Here is a 19,314-nt window from a genome sequence, read left to right on the forward strand (position 1 = left end):
TTAGCGTATTTCATACATTTCAATGATGGTACTTTGATGTATTTGAAGGAAAATAACTTATGTCATGCAGTAACAAATCCAGTATCTGTGATTTTGCAAATATTATCAAAACTTTGAATACTGCATGCAAATGATCAATTGCAAGTGTGCAAGTACTTGAGGCATCAAGGTTCACCATTAAATTTGTATGTTGAAAATTTGTGTAGTAGTGTAACAGGTATAATGTTTGTTTTTGTTGTAGGTTAGAGGGATACTTGACTCATGGAGCAATTTTCAAAAGTAAGAATATAGTATTTTGTCTAATGTGATAACTACATTATTTTTCATGTACAAATAATACCTTTTAAAAACTATTTTTTCCCACTTGCTGTCGACTGAAGATAACATCACCTGTGCTGAGGAAGTAGGTGGCGACCAATCATGGCTCAGTTTGCCAACCAAACCCAGAAAACGGGTGACCCGAGATTGGTCGTTATCTATTTCCTCAGCACAGGTGATGTCATCTTCAGTTGACAGAAAGTGGATTTTTTTTTTTTTAAAGGTGTTAATTGTACGTGAAAAATAATGTAGTTATCAAATTAATCCAGGAGAAAATATAAACTTTTTACTTCTGAAAATGGCTCAATGGGTCTAGTATCCCTTTAACTAATTCCAATCACCCCTTTTCATGATTCTCATATTCAAGAAGTCCATCACGTATGGGAAAAGGCACAATATTGTGTTTTTGCACATTATCGCATCAGCAACAAAAAATAGGCTTGGCCATGTCATTTTCATGTGCTCCTACTGGCCCAGTGGCGCAAAGTGTCATTCATGGTCTTACTAGTTTTAGGCTATTGGCCATTTGCACCGACGTCACGTGATCAAGTGACTGCCCTATGACGGACGGCGGAAGGAAATAATTGTTGAATGGAAGTGGACGTGACCCGGAGCGACTTAGTGACTTAGCGACTGTTATTTTACAAATTAAAAGTTATTATTGCCCATCGAGCCATGGAATCTATTACTTCAACCAAAATTCGCCTGTCAGTCGAAGTTGCACATTTAGTCGGGATTCATAGAACGCGATATTTACTTTAGTTGGAGATCGCTAGTTTGAAGATCGCAGACTTTGCCGGAATTCACAGCGCACGACCTATATCATTATGTAGTCAATGCCGTCTCTCCTCCTTACACCGGGGCTGATTCAAAAGCTTGTCGCTGAGTCTTTGGGACAAGATGCTACGCTCACACTCGGGGACAATATACCTCGTAATGCAAAGGTAAAACTTGTTTATCATGCTAACTGATTTATTTTTACACAGTCCGTTCTATATTGAAAAGCTGTGATGATGTTATGTTACTATGTTTACTATCATGGAACAAATGACTATCGTAGTGGCAAGCTATGCGGTAATTTCATCAATATGACTCCGGCTCCAGAGTGGAAAAGCTCCAAGCACAAAGACGAAATCCCCCATTATTAAACAGTCAAATTCACTTAATAGTTTTGAAGAAGGTGCATTTTAAAACTAAGCTGTGTGTTCGTGCAGTTGGAGTGGACGCTAACTATCTGGCTCGTTAATGTGATTTGACACCTGTTACAATCTTTGTTAGAGTGTACGTTAACTAGTAAAATGTACGAACATTTATCTACTAATGACAAAATTTATCTACTAACCTTGCAAAAAATTATCGCTGCAAATCCGTGAATACTTTGTGGGCTGCCAGTCCTTTCTGTTGATTGCTGCTATCAATCAACATATTTTGTCTTCATTAGAAGGTATGCGATAAAAAGCAACATTTGGTTTACTCTTTTGTCTGTCTGTACAACCGACCGCACAGCAAGATATGACTATTTTATAAGATAATCGATTAGATAAAGGACTTTACGCTGTACGAGATTTAATGGTTACAATTAGGGGTGTGAATTGCCTAGTACCTGGCGATTCAATTTGTATCACGATTCATAGGTCACGATTAATCCCGATACGAATCTATAAATTGATTACTGCGATTTTTTAAAATATATTTTTTAACAAAAATTTGGAAAATACTAATCAGTAAAGTTGTACATGTACACTGTAAGATTTGTATGAACATGTATTTATTTATCTGAAAATTCAGGCTTGTAACTGAGCCACTGCATTTAACAAACATATTTGAACAGCACTGAAATAAAATATTAAGGCTTAATGTTTCATTGATATAACATTCTACCATGCTTAATGTGTGAATCCTAACCCTAAGTAAGACGTTTTGTTGAATATTCCCAACAAAATTAATGTTTAAAAATCTATTTGGCCGCAATTCGAATCGATCCGAGAATTGCGCGCTGTAATATTGCGATATATTGTCGAATCGATTTTTTCTTTCTTTTGCCGCCCAGTGTCCCCGAGGGGGCGTTCCCATGAGGACTGTGACGTCACGTGCAAAAGGTCAATATTTGGCTGAAGTGGGCGAAAGTAATGTTTTTTGACGGAGCTGTTGAAAATATTTGCTTGTATGTCTGATTTATGGGAGTGAAAACCGTCTTTCCAACATTCCTAATTAATGTGAAACTGCACTAATTATATAACCACCAGAGGGTGCGAGATCTGCACAAATGGAATACAACCTCACCGTTTTTTTTTTTTTTTACACATGTGGTGTTTTAATGTCGTGAAATGACGATGACATTGTGGCAATTTGAAAATTGCGATATTGCCTTTATTGTTACATCACTAGTCAAAATTGATGTTGCACATTCATTCATTTGTCTCTGAAAGCTGCTCTTTGCTGTGCAGTGCACACCTCTCCCAACCGGGCATAATGCTGGCAGTAAACTGGAAGCGCTGTTATCATTAGTAGAAGAAAACCTCATTTGACGATACATGTAGAAGTTCATGTGACTGTTTTCATAATAATGTGATTGTGTATGTATGTAAAGCAATGTAAAATATCGGGATGCGTATCGCCTTGAAGGCCATGTATCAGGATGTCGCGATACGTATCGTGATACGCATTGTATCTTGAGGTGGTTGGCAATACCCAGCCCTAATTTTTCATTATAAAATGTTCTTTTCTCACCTTCATTCTCTTCCATGCTGTAGTTGCAAATAGTAGTTGTGATTACTCAAAATAAGAAATTTTCATTGAGCACAATTTCTCGAGTACAGGCTGTTCTTGCACGAGCTGGATTTGACAGGTTTATACTTGACTGAATTTGAAATCAAGCGTTACACTCTGTCTGTGTTCCTCTGCCCTGGCACTGCTGTCACCTGAGAGCCACCAGCCAAGCAGCCTTTGCGCGTACACAAAGCTGACATGATATCATGTGTTGACACGCATTCACATTTGTGTGGACTAAAATAAACAAAATCTACATGGTCTGTGATTGATTTATAGTAATATTAGAGAATTTTTTTTTAGTTTTGCAATTTTCTCCCCTTACAAGTACTTTTGAAAAAGCCCAAGCTTTCATGTCACCGTGTTTTAAAGCTCTTTATCCACTCTGAGAGTGACAGTTTTTTCTATACTGCTTTCCTTGTCTTTGGCCAAAGGCAATGGCTCGCGCCCATGAAAGCTGTCTGTCAAAAATGCTCAAACGACCAGCTGGAACACCGACGGCTACGGTGTAAAAGTATGTTTGTGTAAATGCTCAACGGGATTAAGCCTCAACAACCGTGTTTGTGACTGTACACTTGTGTGGCGTATTTTAATTCAGTTGTGCAAACATGGCCCTGTTCCAGCAAGAAATTGAGCTAATGGTTGTGAAATGAAGCAGAGCGCTCAACATGTAGCTGCTGCTGTTCCAACCCACAGGGCAAGGATCTTGGACCTTATATTATGCAATAGTCTGGAGTATTAAAATAAGTGGAAAGAAATAATTCCAATCATAATTACATTTGCATTTTTGATATGCTGACAGTCACCTTGACCTTGCACATTCTGTGCAATGTAAATGGGATTAAACAACCAACAGTGCTTCTTAGAGTGTATGAGACACCCACACCCCCTTTCCTTATGTCTGTTACATTAATAAAACAGGCGTAGTGGTTCAATGGCTTGGGAAAAGGTATCGCAAGTATCGAGTTGATTGCTACAGTGCAAAACAGATCTGCATGTGTTTGTGAAAACCTTTGTTATATGGAAATCATTTTCTAATTATTGAAAATCTACCAACAAGAATATGCAAATGTTGCTGTTAATGAAGTGCTCACAGTTGCATGGTTTGGCTCCTGTTGCAATTTAATTAGTTTTGCAAGTTAGTCATCTCGAGAAGGAGCTCTAAGATGGAAATTCGACTTGAAATGATACTTTTTTTCTTCAGCAAGGATAAAGAAGACATTTATTTTTCTGCAGGAAATTGAATTGACATCTGTCTGTTTTCTCTTTGACTTTGTTTATTACACCTTGACAGCGCATATCGACAGTGACATGGTGGTGGTTTGATATATATATATATATATATATATATTTTTTTTTTTTTTTAAGCAACCCCCCTGCCGCTGACTCAAAGGTGGATGGCTGTCAGATGGATTTTAATGTGTTGAGACAGCATGTGACAACTTCATTCTCTATGCACCCTTCCTTACTGGGGTTTTAAATCTCTTATTGAATGGAGTATATTAGCCCAGTTGATGTCCCCAGGAAATGATGCCTATTCGTTCTAAGAATAAATGCTCAAGAGTCTGCTGAGTTTGAGAAGGGCCACCACATGCATTGGTTATCACACTTCCCTCAAATAGGCTATGCTCTATTACTGTGTCTTTCACTGTGTGTTTTACATTATGCATATTTTAAGAGGTACTTCGCTGCTACAACGAGATGTAGCCATAGTTATTTTATGAATGCAACATTCTTAGAACCAAAACATTTGACAGCTTACGAGTTTCCTTTTTTGTCTGCTGTGCAAGTCACTGCAGATGTCATCAGTGACAAAAAGTAATTATTGCAAACTAATTTTGCTCCAATTAAAACGGTTTCAAACCATGTGCTGGTGTTGCACTGTATGCAGTTGTTGACACTCATTCTCTGTGTTTCCGTACAGGTTCAACCATTGGACTGGAGATAATCTCCTCAGGGCAGACATCTACATCCATTGAGAAAGCCAGCGGTGAAAGTGTAAAACTGGATTGTATGTTCAGGTTAAGCCCTGAGGATTCTGGACCGTTGGATATTGAATGGAGCCTTCTGTCCTCGGACAACCAGAAGGAAGACAAAGTGGTATGTGTAAACCTTTTTTTTTTTTTTATGTTCTTGTCAAGGCAGGTTTCATGATTATTATGTTTTTAAAATAATTTTGTCAAACTTCCCAAATGGGTTCTTATTAGGGGTGTCGGGCGATTAAATTTTTTAATCGTAATTAATCGCATGACTTTAATAGTTAACTGTCAAATTTTACATCTGTTCTAAATGTGCAAAAACAAGTACAATACTTTCTTTCACCTAAGTTTTTATACTCTTAACATAAAAGTGTGGGGGGGGGGGGAATGTTAAACTAATAGAAATATGGCTGCATCTTTTAATCATTGATACAGTAATTTTATAGCAATTCATAAAATTGAGTTACAATTAAAAAGATGTGCTGTAAAAACGAGTGTGCTATTGATTTGTGTTGAAGTCATTTTTCTGCCACTAGATGGCATAATTGCATGTAAGACGTTGGTGATGGCTCAGTGCATTTTTTTTTTTTAATATTAAGAGTTGTCTAATCTTTAACATGAAGTAATGTGAGAAATTCTGCACATTTAAAAAAATGTTTTTTAAATAAAACTTTTGTTGCTTATATATGCATTATTATAAAATTTATTACTGCTAAATTTTGACATGGACGTGTCTGCTGCGTTTCAACTGGAATTCCCCCAATACAGGATTTCCATGTAAGGGGCGGCCATTAATCGTGCGTTAAAATAATTTGTGGTGTTAAAGAAACTTTAAATTAACTCAAAATTAACACACTCATTTTTACACCCCTAGTTCTTATGAATTGTTAATACAATCTCATTACTTATTATGTCAATTTCAAGTTGTTTCAGTGAGCATTTTATGTTTTTCTTTGTTTAACCGAAGGGAGCCAACCATTCTGTCAAAGTGTGTCCAACCCCATAAAGTGAAACAAGTCCTTTAGGTGTGATTGTTTGGCCATTGTGTGGGGTCTGGCATCCACGTTACTGTGCCTACATGGTTTATTAAACAAGAGGTGAAATGGAATACAAGGCCTAACATGAGTTGTGTATTTTTATCAGGGCTTTCAATATATGCAGTATGTATGAGCGCATGTAATTTGAGCCACATTCATTTCCAGTGAGTTTGTTCTTTCGCCTTTTACTTTGTCTCACACACACAGTAGGAGTGATGGAGGGTCTTTTTATTCCAGCCAGTGTCTTCCCTTTCCAGCATGGCACTCCGCCATGTAAAGGGAAAACTACACAACTCCAGGCCTCCAATGGATCCCCACATGCCCTCAAGGCTGTTGTAACCATGGAAACAGTTTTGTTACTGTTCTTCATATTGATGTGGTCCTCTATTGTTTCTTTACTGCAACAGCTCATTATTTTCTCTATATTTTGTCTTGGGGTTGGGGCCGATAGCTTGTTTGTACAGAAAATAATTTCCCTTGGCAATTTTTGGCAGTATTACACAAACATTTTGCAACCAATCTCTCTTTGAAACTTTAAGGTCTATTTTTTAAACTCCAGCTTACAATATTTGAGTTACTCACCCGCGAGGGAGTATCAAGGCTTATGATTGAAGTGTTTAGTCTCAGAATTTGGGGGAAATTTGTTGTAACGCAGCTCAAACTGTGGAACATCACTGTTTCTGACAAGCTGGACATTAAATTTTTAAATAGATTTTTTTTACTGGATAGAAACATATTTGTTCTCCTTGACCTCTCAAATTTTGCTTATTACTGATGCTCCTTCTGGTGAAGCCTTTAACCAATATGAGTCCATTCATATTGTAAGCTCTATCATTAGCAAAGGCCTGTTAAATATGTGCCTAAATGATTAGGAAGATTTGACCAAACTGCTTGTACAAAGACTACAAGTAAGAAAGTTTACACTGTAAATCATGGCCAGAAGCCTATTGCACACTAGGCTTTTATAGTCCACGTAAGTTAATTGGTGGCATCACTGATATTTATTCAGCACAGTACAGCTGCCCCCAAACCTTGTGCTATGAACTAGTTTCATGTAGAGACATATTTTGAAAGACTGGCACAGCGAAAAAAGTAAGTCATTAGTTCAGTTGAATCAAACAGTTGGATAGGTGTCAAAATAGCAAACAAAGCAACTTATCCAAGATCCTTTCCAAACACACCATTGTGCGGTTTGCATGTGATGTCAAAACTTTTTGACATTAGCCCAATACAACATGCATATGAGTTAACTCATTTTTTCCCCAAGTGGCTCTGTCGCCGTCTTCTCTAGGCTTTTGTGAATCAGAGTTCATTAGCACAACATTGGCATCAGTAGCTAACAGGTTATACTGATATATGCTCCCAACATGCTAAAAAAAATCAAAAAAAAATCAGATGACATGACTAAAGATGGCATTGCATTTGATCTAGACCATTAATTTATTTGATGTGTGATAGCAGCATGACTTCTTTTTCTTACATGAGTGAGAATAGTTTCAGCTGGGACTTAGTGGCCTCTGTTATTTGGTGGTGCAGTTTAGTCTGCTTTAGTACATTTAGCAGCAAATGCCAGTTTTGTTCCATTTGGTAGCTAGTGCTACTTTATTCGCCTTTGACTTGCTAATCAGTTCAGCAAATCATCTTTTTGTTTATGCTCGTAATTTTCACTGTGAGCATGGACATTGTTTACAAACCTATCAATTAATTCAGACCAGCACTTTGAGTTGCATATGTATGAAAAGCTTGTTTATAACGTTTGACTTGATCAAAGAAGTTGAATTATATGAGTGAAAGTATCCTAATGTGCATAGAGCACTATGTCGAGCCAAGAAGGTACTGTATTGCAGAGGAGGCATATCGTTAGCTGATAGAATAGCTACCTAAGACACTCTTATTTACGACGGCGTATTAGGGCCACGTATAAATGTATTTTTGTCGAGGGTGGAGGCAATATTCTAAGAGAAAAACTTGCAAATTTGCGACTTTATAAAGTGCCAGATTTGTGAGAAAATTACTCAGAAATTTCAAGAAATACACGTAGCGTAGCTATAGTCTAATGTGAGGATTCGTTGGTGGTTAATGGGACACTGTTTTTAAAATTAAAAGGCAGGATGAAGATGGATTCATGCTTTATTTAAACTTTACTCGTCATACACGGCAGCTAGAGCGACAAACTTCCTGATCCCCTATAAGCTGACTAACACTAACCAATCAGAAGCTAGCATACTTAAGGTAAATGCAAGTGAATGACGGAGAGCAGCAGATTCGACACATCAACTTAACTACTTGTACAAAAAAATACCAAACTGTATGAATGTGTAAATAATAATTATGTAAGTAAATATTTATTTTAACAAATTAATGCTTGATCTTCAGGGTATGGACCTTCGTCTTTGTCGCTGGCAGTACCCAACGCTTCAAAGTGCGAATGCTTAACCTGATATGGTTACAACCATTACTATCTCCTTATTTGAAAACCAACCAAAAAGTATTGGCATAAACATCCAGTAGTACGCTACGTGTATTTCCCGTAAGTTTCTGGGAGGTTTTCTCGCAAATTTGCCACTTTATAAAGTCACAAATTTGCACTCGGAATATTGCCCCCACCCTTTTTTTATTTTTATTTTTTATTTTTACGTGGTGCTAATATGCCGTCGTACTTATTAGAACATTCTCAGTAAACAAGAAAAAACAAATTTTTAGTAAGCACATTTAGAATTTCTGCGGGAGGCTCAGATCAAGTAAACCTTGTTCTGACTTGGGTCTCTGAATTCAATCAATCAATTGTGTGGCATTGTTACGTACCAGACAGTGTCTACTTAAAAAAAAAAAAAAAAAAAAAAAAACTTGACAAGAAAATAAACTTGACAAAAAGTTTAAATTTGAAACGGTTGGAAACTTTTGACATTTTGAAAGGGACAGCGTTATTTTTACTGGAATAGATCAATTTTGCTGTGGACAGGAGTTAACAATGTAGACACAGAAGCCTTTGAGCTGTAAAAAATTAGATTTGTGCACGTAGTCAAGCATTGTGGTCCTTCCGATTTGCCTCACAAATGATTTGCACCTCTTCCCTTTTCCTCAGCAATCAACAGCATCACATGGCAATGACCTCATATATGCAGAGACGGAATGAAAGTGAAACCACTTTTTTAACCTCTGCCTGAGTTGTCCACTGAGAATGCTGTGGCCAGGTGGTGATTTTATCGTAGAGTCCTCTTGTGTGTTATGAGCATAAGTGCTGTGGTGCTCCTCTGTCCATTGCCTCCCCACCAGCTTCTATTGTCATGTGCTTTTTATTTTTAATTTCCCAATGCTTTTTGTAGGACTGCATGATTCTCAGGGTCATCGTGTTTTATAGATAAAAAAAAAGAAGGAATAAAACAGCTAGAGGTGTACTCTGATCTGTGCACCTTTAAGTATTTGAGTAAGAACTCTTGTCTGGCTGAGCTTGGGGCTATTCAATTTCCTCTCCTTTGTGGTCTCATCTCACATATTGTTGTTATTACTGCCCACAGTGTTCTCCCATGAAAGTTTAAACATTCAGTACCCTCCCCATGACAACCTTGTGGAATTTTAACAGAATTACCTGTTTAGGTTAATATGTACAAGATGAGCTCTGACCCCTACACCACCCCAGACCCACAAACTATTCTTCAGTTCAAAATGGGTTAGAAAGGCAGACTTGGAAGTCATTGACTTGCTTTCCTCTTCACTTCCTCTTGAGGGTTTGCCTCCACCAATAACTACATTATTCTCTCTCTTGTGCCATGTTTAGTTTTTCCCTTCTCTCCACCCTGGGGTATTGCTATGCATGTGCTATGAATATGTCTGGTACTCATCATGGCAGAGAAAACCCCGTTATCTTCCACCAGTGGAGTTGTGAAGGAAAATGTTCCACACTATAAGCCTTCTTTATGGCTCCACCTGGCCTTCATTTTTGTGCTTTTTTTTTTTCCTGCTCTTAAGGCCCAGAGTGTGAGTGTTTGTATAGGTGGATGGGGGAGTGGACATAATTGTGGTCTCCTGTCTTTTGTTGACACAGCAGGTGTTGATTTGACTCCACACTGGCCGCTTTGTTTGTTCCACCTTGGTCCCACTAGGGAAGACTGAAGGACATTGTGACAGAGAACAGCTTATTTTTACTCCACTCGATGTCTTTCTCAATTCTCTGAGCAAATACCCCCCGACGTTGTTCAATACATGTTACACATCATGTACACTTACATGTATGTACAGTCAAAATGACGCATGTTGCTAACATGTTCTAGCCACTGTTTATATTACGCTCCATATTTTAACCTCTCAATTTGTACCCATCACACCCACACACACACACACACACACACACACACACACACACACACACACACACACACACACACACACACACACACACACACACACACACACACACACACACACACACACACACACACACACACACACACCCGAGTCCACCCACCCAAGTAGATTTCAAATCTGTGGGAAACACTGTATGGGGTTTATTATAATTAATTGTTGTATCGTACTTTTTACAGATATTAAAGAAGTATAATAAGACCATATGTGTTACCACACATGCTCACATCCACCCCCCCCCCTTCAAAATTTACCGTAATTTCCGAACTACAAAGCACACCTGATTAAAAGCCCCTACATCAAAATTTAGCCATAAAAACTTAATTTGTACATATATTGGCCACTTTGCTTTATTACCCGCTAGTCTCTTTTAGAACATTGGATATTTGCAAAGAAAGAGGTCACAGATGGGACACCAGTAAATGTTTTTCTTTTCCACCCAAAAAAGCCAAACGTGGCTAGTTACAGCTAGTAGCACTTCCTTAGTCTCTCTTGTTGTCACACGAGCCAAATTCGCCTATGAGCTTGTACAGTTCTCTTCGTCATGTAGCAGTCCAAGCCTTTTGAAGCCTTCGATGATAGTGGATTTTTTTGGCACGACTACACGGGTTCAGGATCCACTGGCAAACCTCAGCAGTAGTTACTCTTGTAAGTGTTATGCTTCACTATTCGCATGCAGCCAGTTTTGGTGAAGCCTCCCAAACTTCCCAAGCCTCCCACTGAACTACGCAAATTACTGATATGAATATTCAGTACGAGAGCAAAGTTGGACAAAGTCCAGTGTGACATGTTCAGTAATTTAATTGGTCAGATGAGACGAGACTATTGGTAAATCTCTATTGGCATCATGATACTTAACTAATAATAATAATAATTTCTGCCAAGTGACAACATAATTTATTTGTATCCGTCATCTGTCCTTTTATCATCTGTCTCTGTTCAAATGTCAGACTTTTTAGGTTTAACTAAATGTTACCAAAGTAATCGTTTCAAAACTTTTTCCCACCATTATTGTGACCTATGACCTATATAGCTACTACTCTACCTACCGACCTATCGACATACCTACCTTCAGTGGTAAAAAGTCTACACCTCCCTGTTTAAATGGCAAGTTTTTGTAATAAAAAAATATATCAGACAGAGATAAATAATTGAAAAGCTTTATCCATCATAATGTGAGCTATAACCTGTGCAACTCATAAAAAATATATATTTTTGAGAGAGGAAGTAAAAATTAACAACTCAGGCAATGTGGTGGTGGCGGTGTGCAAAACCTCTTAAAACTGGGGATGGGGCTCTATTCAGAATTAACCAATCACACACACACACACACACCTACCAGCATTTAAAGTGCCTCTGATTAACACCAAACAAGGTTCACTTGTTTTTTTGTTTTTTTATTGCTTTCCAAGCAGTACACTGAAAGTTTTGTGCTAACATTGACTTGCTGGTATTTGAAACTGTTCATTCCCTCCAACTTGACTATAAGCCGCCAGCTAATGTTGAAGATAAAACAGCCCTAAAGCATGATGCTGCTACCAGCATGCTTCACTGCAGGTATAATGCTCTTTTGGTGATGGCGTTGTTGTTTCGTGCCAAACCTTCCTTCTGGGATTATGGCCAAAAAGTCCCCACATGCATTTGGGATATTTCAAGTTTGTTTGAGCAGAATGTGGGCTTGGAAGTCCCCATCGCCCCAGACATATGAAGAAGATGTGACTTTGTTGTCACAGGTACTACACACCCAGTACTTGCCAGAAAATCCTGCAGCTCCTTCAGTGTTGCTGTCAGCCTCTTGGCAGTCTCACTGACCAGCTTTCTTCTTGTCTTTTTATCAATTTTGTTGGGACGTTCGGTCACCATTGTGCCACTTTTTTTTCCCAGTTGATGAAATACTGTCTTCACTATGTTACATGGTATATTTAATGCCTTGGAAATTGTTTTTAACCCTTGCGTTGACTGATACCTTTGTGCAATGGGATCCCTCTGATGCTTTTGGAAGCTTAGCCTGGCAAGCCTGGAAAGGCTGACATTGACCAGTGTTCGGTCCGGTTCAGAATGAACGTGCAATCAAATTTCTAGTGATGAAGCCCCACGAAGCCTCAATACTTTCAGTCAACTGTGACAGCACATGTACTGTTCATTAGGATTCATTTGTTCTATGGCACCATCAAATAGTCAAAAGACTAAGCAGTAAAATATGCAGAATGAAATAAGATGGTAGGCTAAATAGTGACAAGACACCCATAAGTAGCTATATTACAAGTTTTAGCAGTATGTGTGTAGTGCAAATCGGCATACTAAGAAATACAATCGTAAGTTTATGCGTATAAATAAGAATAAGTATAAAACTGTCAGACTATAAGACTTGGATCCAGCTAAGGACACAGTGAATAAAAGAGCAATGCTTTATCAACTATGCCAGCTGAACATGATGCATAACAACTTGCAACAAGCCATGAACATTTCATACAATGACTACACCAGTCGCAATTGAGAATAAACTCAAATGCTAATCCACAAGTACTTCTACAAACCAAGTATTCTTTTCTCATGCACACAGTGACTCTCTAACTCGCCAACTAATTTGAGTCTCACAACAAACGCTGACAAGACCCGCAAAGCGGCACAAGGTCTCCAGTCCTAATACGTTCATATAACGTCATCTGCACAATCCGATCCGAGCATCGTTTGTCATCAGTCACGTGATTTTCTTGGAAACGACACACGCTCTGAATCGGGGCTTCATTTTTCACGCCCACTCTTGCTTGATAACATGTTCAGAAACATTGGCACGTTTCAAAACATCACTAAAAATCTGTTCATTTGCTGTGACGTATTCTTCGTGAGCAACGTCACTCTTCGGCAGCGGGAAGTCCATTCAAAATGGTGAGCGGGAGAGACAATAATTTGCTTCCTTCAGCATGGAACTCCATTTTAAATCACCGGAAACACATAGCCATTAAAACCCCAGCAGCTGACGGCACTTGAGGCATTTCATTCAAAAGACGTGTGTCAAGATCATGGACTGATATATGAAGAGACTAACAATGACGATTACTCGCTGTCGCGAGAAGTGAAGCCACCGGCAGCCCTCTTACGTTGCCACTTGCTAAGGCCGCCTAACCTCACATCATATTTTGTCTCTACGGTGAAATTTTCACCGATAAGACGCTACATGCACATTTCAACGGTAAAAATGCGTAGATTGTCAGCTATATTTGTTCGCCAGCAACGGCACTAGGTCAAAATATGTATAGTGTGCCCAGAAAACGTAACTTTTGCTAGTCTGTACTGATTGGTTCTTTTCCACTGCCTGTTTGGTTATGTTTGGTTTTAAATGTGCTTGATGATGATTGTGTCCTTACTCATTCGCTGGTACGGAAATGAGTCTGGTTTGCAGACTACTCGAAGCTCTTTGCAGACAATGACTTTTTCATTTTTTATTCACCTTTTATGTTTGGGTTAATCAGAGGTACTTCAAATGTGCAGGTGTGTGCTGACTTTCATTTAACGTGAGTTTGAATGTCATTGGTGTATTCTGAACTGAGCCACATCCCCAGTTGTAAGAGGGTGTGCACACTTGTGCAAGCACATTATCCCACTTGCTTAATATTACGACTGCGCTTGAATTTTTAAATTTCCCCCCAAATTTGGTTGTACAGATTATAGATCACATAATGGTAGAGATGGATTTGAAATGATTTATCTTTTTGTATCTTATTTAAAGACTTGACATTTTGGGTGTCGAGACTTTCATATATCCACTGCATTAGGTTATGTTTAAAAATGATATTTTTCTAGATTTCATTTGAATAAATGGATATTCCAATTTTACCAACATTTACTGTACATCTCTATGACCAGGTGATCCTGTACTCGGGCGACAGATCCTATGAGGATTACTACGCACCTATGAAGGGTCGAGTACACTTCAATTCAGCGGACCCCAAGAATGGCGACGCATCCATCAACCTGACAGGCTTGAAGTCGTTGGACTCTGGCACTTACCAGTGTAAAGTGAAGAAGGCTCCTGGCATTCGCAGCAGAAAGATGCTGCTGATTGTCATGGGTGAGTGAAACAAAAGCAAAAAGAAAAAAAGAAGCTAGCCACCATAGGTACCTTCAACATTCTTTTTTTTTTCTCACGTGGCATACACCCTCCTCTATATGCAGTAGAAATGCTCCAAATCACACGCTCTTTGCCTCGCTTGGCTGTTTTGATTTAATCCCCACTAAAATTGAGAACATACCCTTCCCAGAGGCTGTAGACCATTGACCTCCTCGTGTTACAATTATGTGTTCACCCACCCTGATTGTCAAAAGTGATCATCTTTTACCTCAATATTGAGGTCATAATTTATTATTTATCACGCATATCTGTCTTGAGCAACACTTTTTTCTTTTTAGATGAATTTAGAAAATAACTGTTCATACAAGTTTATCTGTAATTGTGGGAATGCTGGAAGCATTCCGGGTTCAAGTGTTCCTTTTATTGATTTATCTTTTTACAATTAATACTTTGTAATTTTCACATAATTTATCTTTCAATTTACTTCATAAGCATTCAACTTAGCATTCATCTTAGCATTCAACTATTAGCATTCCCACGTAATTTCTGCAGAAATTGCACTTAGTCTAGTTGACAATATTATTGTTATGACCGCATTTGGTGTATTTTTCTTATTTATGCATTGGAAATGTTTTTTCATGGATGCAGGGAACATGTAATTTAAAAGTATGTTATTACTTACTTATTTTATTTTGACCCATCCCAGTTGTATACTGCAAGTTAGATGACTCACTCTTTCAGCAAACAACACTTGCACACAGTGTTGCTGATTGGTCCACTGAAAAAATGATGTTGAAAGTGAAATGCCTCCTGAATTTGTGTATGGGAGTTAACAACCTACATGCGCCTCCCTGTCCCCTCTCCCTCGTCGCCCTTCCTCCTCCTCTCCCCCTCTCCTTGCGTCCCTGCCGCTGCCCCCTGCCCTTCTTGTCGTCCCCTTCCCTCCTCCCTTCCCCTTCCCCGGTACGCCTTCCTTCCCCTCCCCTGGGCCGGGGGCTCCATCCGTGGCCCGGGTCTCGGTGCTATGGGGGCCGGCGGGGGTGGCTGGGGTTTGGTGTCGTGCCCGCCCCGCTCCGGTGGGCGTCCTGACACCTCGGGCGGGACCCAGTATCCGGGGGGCGAGCCCTATCGCCCCGCCGGACGGGTCCCATATGCCCGCCGGGGTCCTGGTGGAGTGGGTGGGGGCTTGGTGGGCCGGTGCGCCTCCTGCCCCCGCCCGGTTGGGGGGGGCCCCGCTGGTCACACCTCTTAACTCACTACACTAGGTTTGCACAATACACTTTTATAGACATATAGGGCACATAACACACTTTGGGGGGTGGGGTAGGGTGGAAACACCGTCTTCACCCTACAACTCCCCTCCAATTTTAATACACCACACAACTTGTGGGTGGGGGGGGGGGGGCTTGTGGGGGTGCCATCGGTTGGGGGCCGCAGTATAGAGCAGTGCTGCGGTCCCCTGTCCGTGTCGCCACCCCCCCCCCCCGCCCTATCTATTTTTTTTAATGCACCACATACAATCAGCAACATGCTTGGGTGGCGGGTGGATCGGAGCGTGGGAATATCATTTCCATCGGCTCCGGTTCACCTGCTCCTAATTTTAATGCACCACACACACACACTTGTATATACACTGGGTGGGGTCACATTCACGGTTTAGGGGTAGAGTTCGCCAGTCCGCGAGCTGGCGGACTCAGTAACAGGGGTTAATTTTCACAAAGAACGCTGGGGTGACGACCGGGGCCTTCCCCCGCTGGGCCTGGGGTTCGGGGGTGTCGGCCGCCCTCCGGTGCCCCCATCTCCCCCTTCTGCCCCCGGTGTTCCGTCCTTCTACACGGCGGGGGGTGGGGTGGGCGCGGCTGCCCTCTCCGCTCCGCTGTCCGGCCCCTCTTCGGCGCCGGTGCCTGGGTGCGGGTGGTCCCCGGGGGCTGGGGGTCCCCGGGGGCTGGGGGTCGGGGGTTGGGGGGCTGCCGGTTGGTCGGGGTGGGGTCGGGGGGGGGGGCGGCTTTGTTGGGGGGGGGTTGCGGGGTGGGGGGTGTCTGGGGGATTGGGGGCGGCTGGGGCTGGGTTGGGGTGGGTGGCGGGGGTGGATGGGGGGCGGGGGGGCGGGGGTTGGGGGCCGGTGGGGTGCCTGGTGGGCCTGCAGTGCCCCGTCCTGCTGCGTTGGGCCGGGGGCGCGGGCCGTGTTGGGGCGGGGGGCGCTCCTGCTCCTGGGTTTGCTCTCCGGCCGGTGGCCCTGGTGGGGCCCGGGGGTCGTTCTTTGGCGCTGCCGCGGCCTGGGGGGCCCTGAGGTGTTGCGCTTGCTCTGTTCCGGCGGGGGTCGACGGCTCCCCTCTTTGGTGGAGATTTTCATGCATGCCAGATCCACCACACCAGCATCTACCGAAACTCAGACACAATCTGTTTCCTCCTCAGGTTATTGAATCGGTGGAGGCTGGTGTCTCGGATCTCACGCGGCTTCGTCTGTCCTTCCTTCCTTTTCTCGGTCTCTTCGTTGGTCTCTTGAGGCCTCCCTGATTTTATGTTTTTTGGATTTGTTGGGGTCTGGATGTTTCTTGGGCTGGGGAGGAGTTCTGGTGGGGGGTGTCTGGTCGGTGCTGGATTTCACCTTCCTTGGTTTTCTTCGGTCCCCTCGGGTCTCCTGGTGTTCGATTTAGGTGAACGGTATGAGATTTTTTTTCTAATAGGTTTTCTGGTGAGCTAACAAATACACACACGCACGCACGCACATACACATACTCACCCACACACACAAAAAAAATATATATATATGTATGTATGTGTGTATATATATATGTATATATGTATGTATATATGTGTATATATATATATATATATATATTTAAAAAAAAAAAAAAAAAAAAAAGAGCAATGATGATGACATTTCCGAATGAACAATACTGAGCTCTTAGAGGAAAAAAAAAAAAGAAAGAAAAAAAAACAACCTACATGCGCCACTCTTGTGAGATAAGCTCTGCATTTTGCCCTTATCATAGTTAGGCTATCTGTGCTTTTTCAATAGGCAGCTTCCAAAAATGGCTGCTGCTCTTCCACACAAATGTGACTGCACTGCTCCCACCAGTTCAACCAGAAATACACAAGCTATTGTTCAAGCTACAGCTGACCTCAGAACTGTTGACATAGCTGTAATGAAGGCTGTGACTATACACATAGAGTTGGATGTGACCATCCTTGAAGCTGCTAAACTACTTTAATGTAAGTAAGTTTAGCAAACTAGGTTGATGATTGCTGTTTCGAGGGGAAAATTAAGTTATTGATTCCTTTCAATTTATAAAGCAGATGGAAATTGATAGATGAACTAATGAGCTGAAATGTTTCACACAAAGTTGCGCATCCTGAGGCCATGAGCAAAAAATATTAGGGCACATAGAGAAGCAGTTTCAATGACAGGCCACTGTCACTGACCTGTTCCACTGACAGACTGAGGAAATACTCCCCCCCCCCCCCCCCCCCCATGCCTTGCGGCTTTTTAATTCCATCCTGGGAGGGAAACACCAATATCACATTCCCTCAACTCACACTGATCCACATGCACCGAATTCCAGCCTTCCAGACTGCACCCGTTTTAACAAAATATATTTCTACAGATATTTTCCCATCTATAAATAAATGGAATATTTGCATCTTTATTACATTCAAAAGGCTCTTGCAGCAAACATACTTCATGTTTTAAATTCTATTCTGAGAAATGTGGCTGACATTATGTATAGCTGCAGATCAGTCACTTTCTGGGTAGACTTGAAGGGTGTGTGTTCCTTGAGTATTTTTAATTGAACATTAGTTGAATTGTACAACCTCCGTGGCAATCATTTTAGAGGTTCTACTGCATTCCATTGGAATTTGGAACAGTCTTCATTTTTAGAAATAGTTCCACTATTAGGATATTATATAGTATTTACAGTGCTAACCCTGGTCTCTATCAACTAGATCTTGTGCCCTTGGATTTAGTTAGACGTGACAGAAATTCCCATCAGCTAACAGACTATATGTGACCCAGCTCTGATCATGGTTAATATGCTGGCATCTCAAGCTATAGTGTGTGTGTGGCAGAAAGCGAGAGGCGAATTGCTGGAGGCTCTATCTCTGACAGGTTGCTAGCTATTGACCCCAGGGCCAGGGATGTTCTTAGCAAAGACGCATTGACAAGGAGACGCAAGGACAACTTGCCGCCTGCTCTGCATTTTACCTTACTCTTTCCACAGTGTGGACGGAACCAGAAACACAAACACACGTCTCTACCAATATATAGTACACAGGCCAGGTGTTGATTTGCCTTGTCACACACACACTGCTATTTTTAGGAATACAGTACATGCATGCTGACAACAAGCGAGCACATTGTGTAATGTGTTCAGCTACTTTACAGGAGGTAGCATCTGTTATGTTACGCTTGTAGCTGGACATTGAAGTTGAGAGGAGGAGAGTATCCACCTGCAGCTCAGAAATGCTTGTCAGCAAGCAACACATTTGGTTGTTTTCTCTGGCGACTCCTTCTCTACACTCTAGACAGCGCACCTGAAGAGTGTTCACAGCGCTTCATTTACCCACCATTTTATGTTTGTCATATGCCCCCCAAAACATAAATATGTTCTATTTTATATATTATTATGCTCCCAAAAACTTATTTATACGTTTTTTAAAAATGTTTTTATTTTTATTTTATGCTTGATGCAGCTTTTGAACTGAAGGGAATGGCTGAAGCAATGATAGTTATTACAGAAACGACCAGCAGGTGGCAACAAAGTATAAGAGATCA

General features: G+C 41.0%; 1 protein-coding gene across 1 annotated transcript in view; it reads left to right on the plus strand.

Moving 5' to 3' along the window:
• The window catches only part of cxadr (CXADR Ig-like cell adhesion molecule), a 60,057-nt gene that overhangs the window by 22,693 nt on the left and 18,050 nt on the right, over positions 1–19,314 (plus strand). Inside the window, exons 2-3 of the mRNA XM_086099107.1 lie at positions 5,012–5,187; positions 14,333–14,537. Coding sequence (XP_085955233.1) covers positions 5,012–5,187; positions 14,333–14,537 — 381 coding nt within the window. The remainder of the gene's footprint in view (positions 1–5,011; positions 5,188–14,332; positions 14,538–19,314) is intronic.

The sequence above is a fragment of the Leptonotus elevatus genome, chromosome 16, assembly GCF_054856555.1.
Source record: "Leptonotus elevatus isolate MCC_2025b chromosome 16, RoL_Lele_1.0, whole genome shotgun sequence".
Lineage (NCBI taxonomy): Eukaryota > Metazoa > Chordata > Actinopteri > Syngnathiformes > Syngnathidae > Leptonotus > Leptonotus elevatus.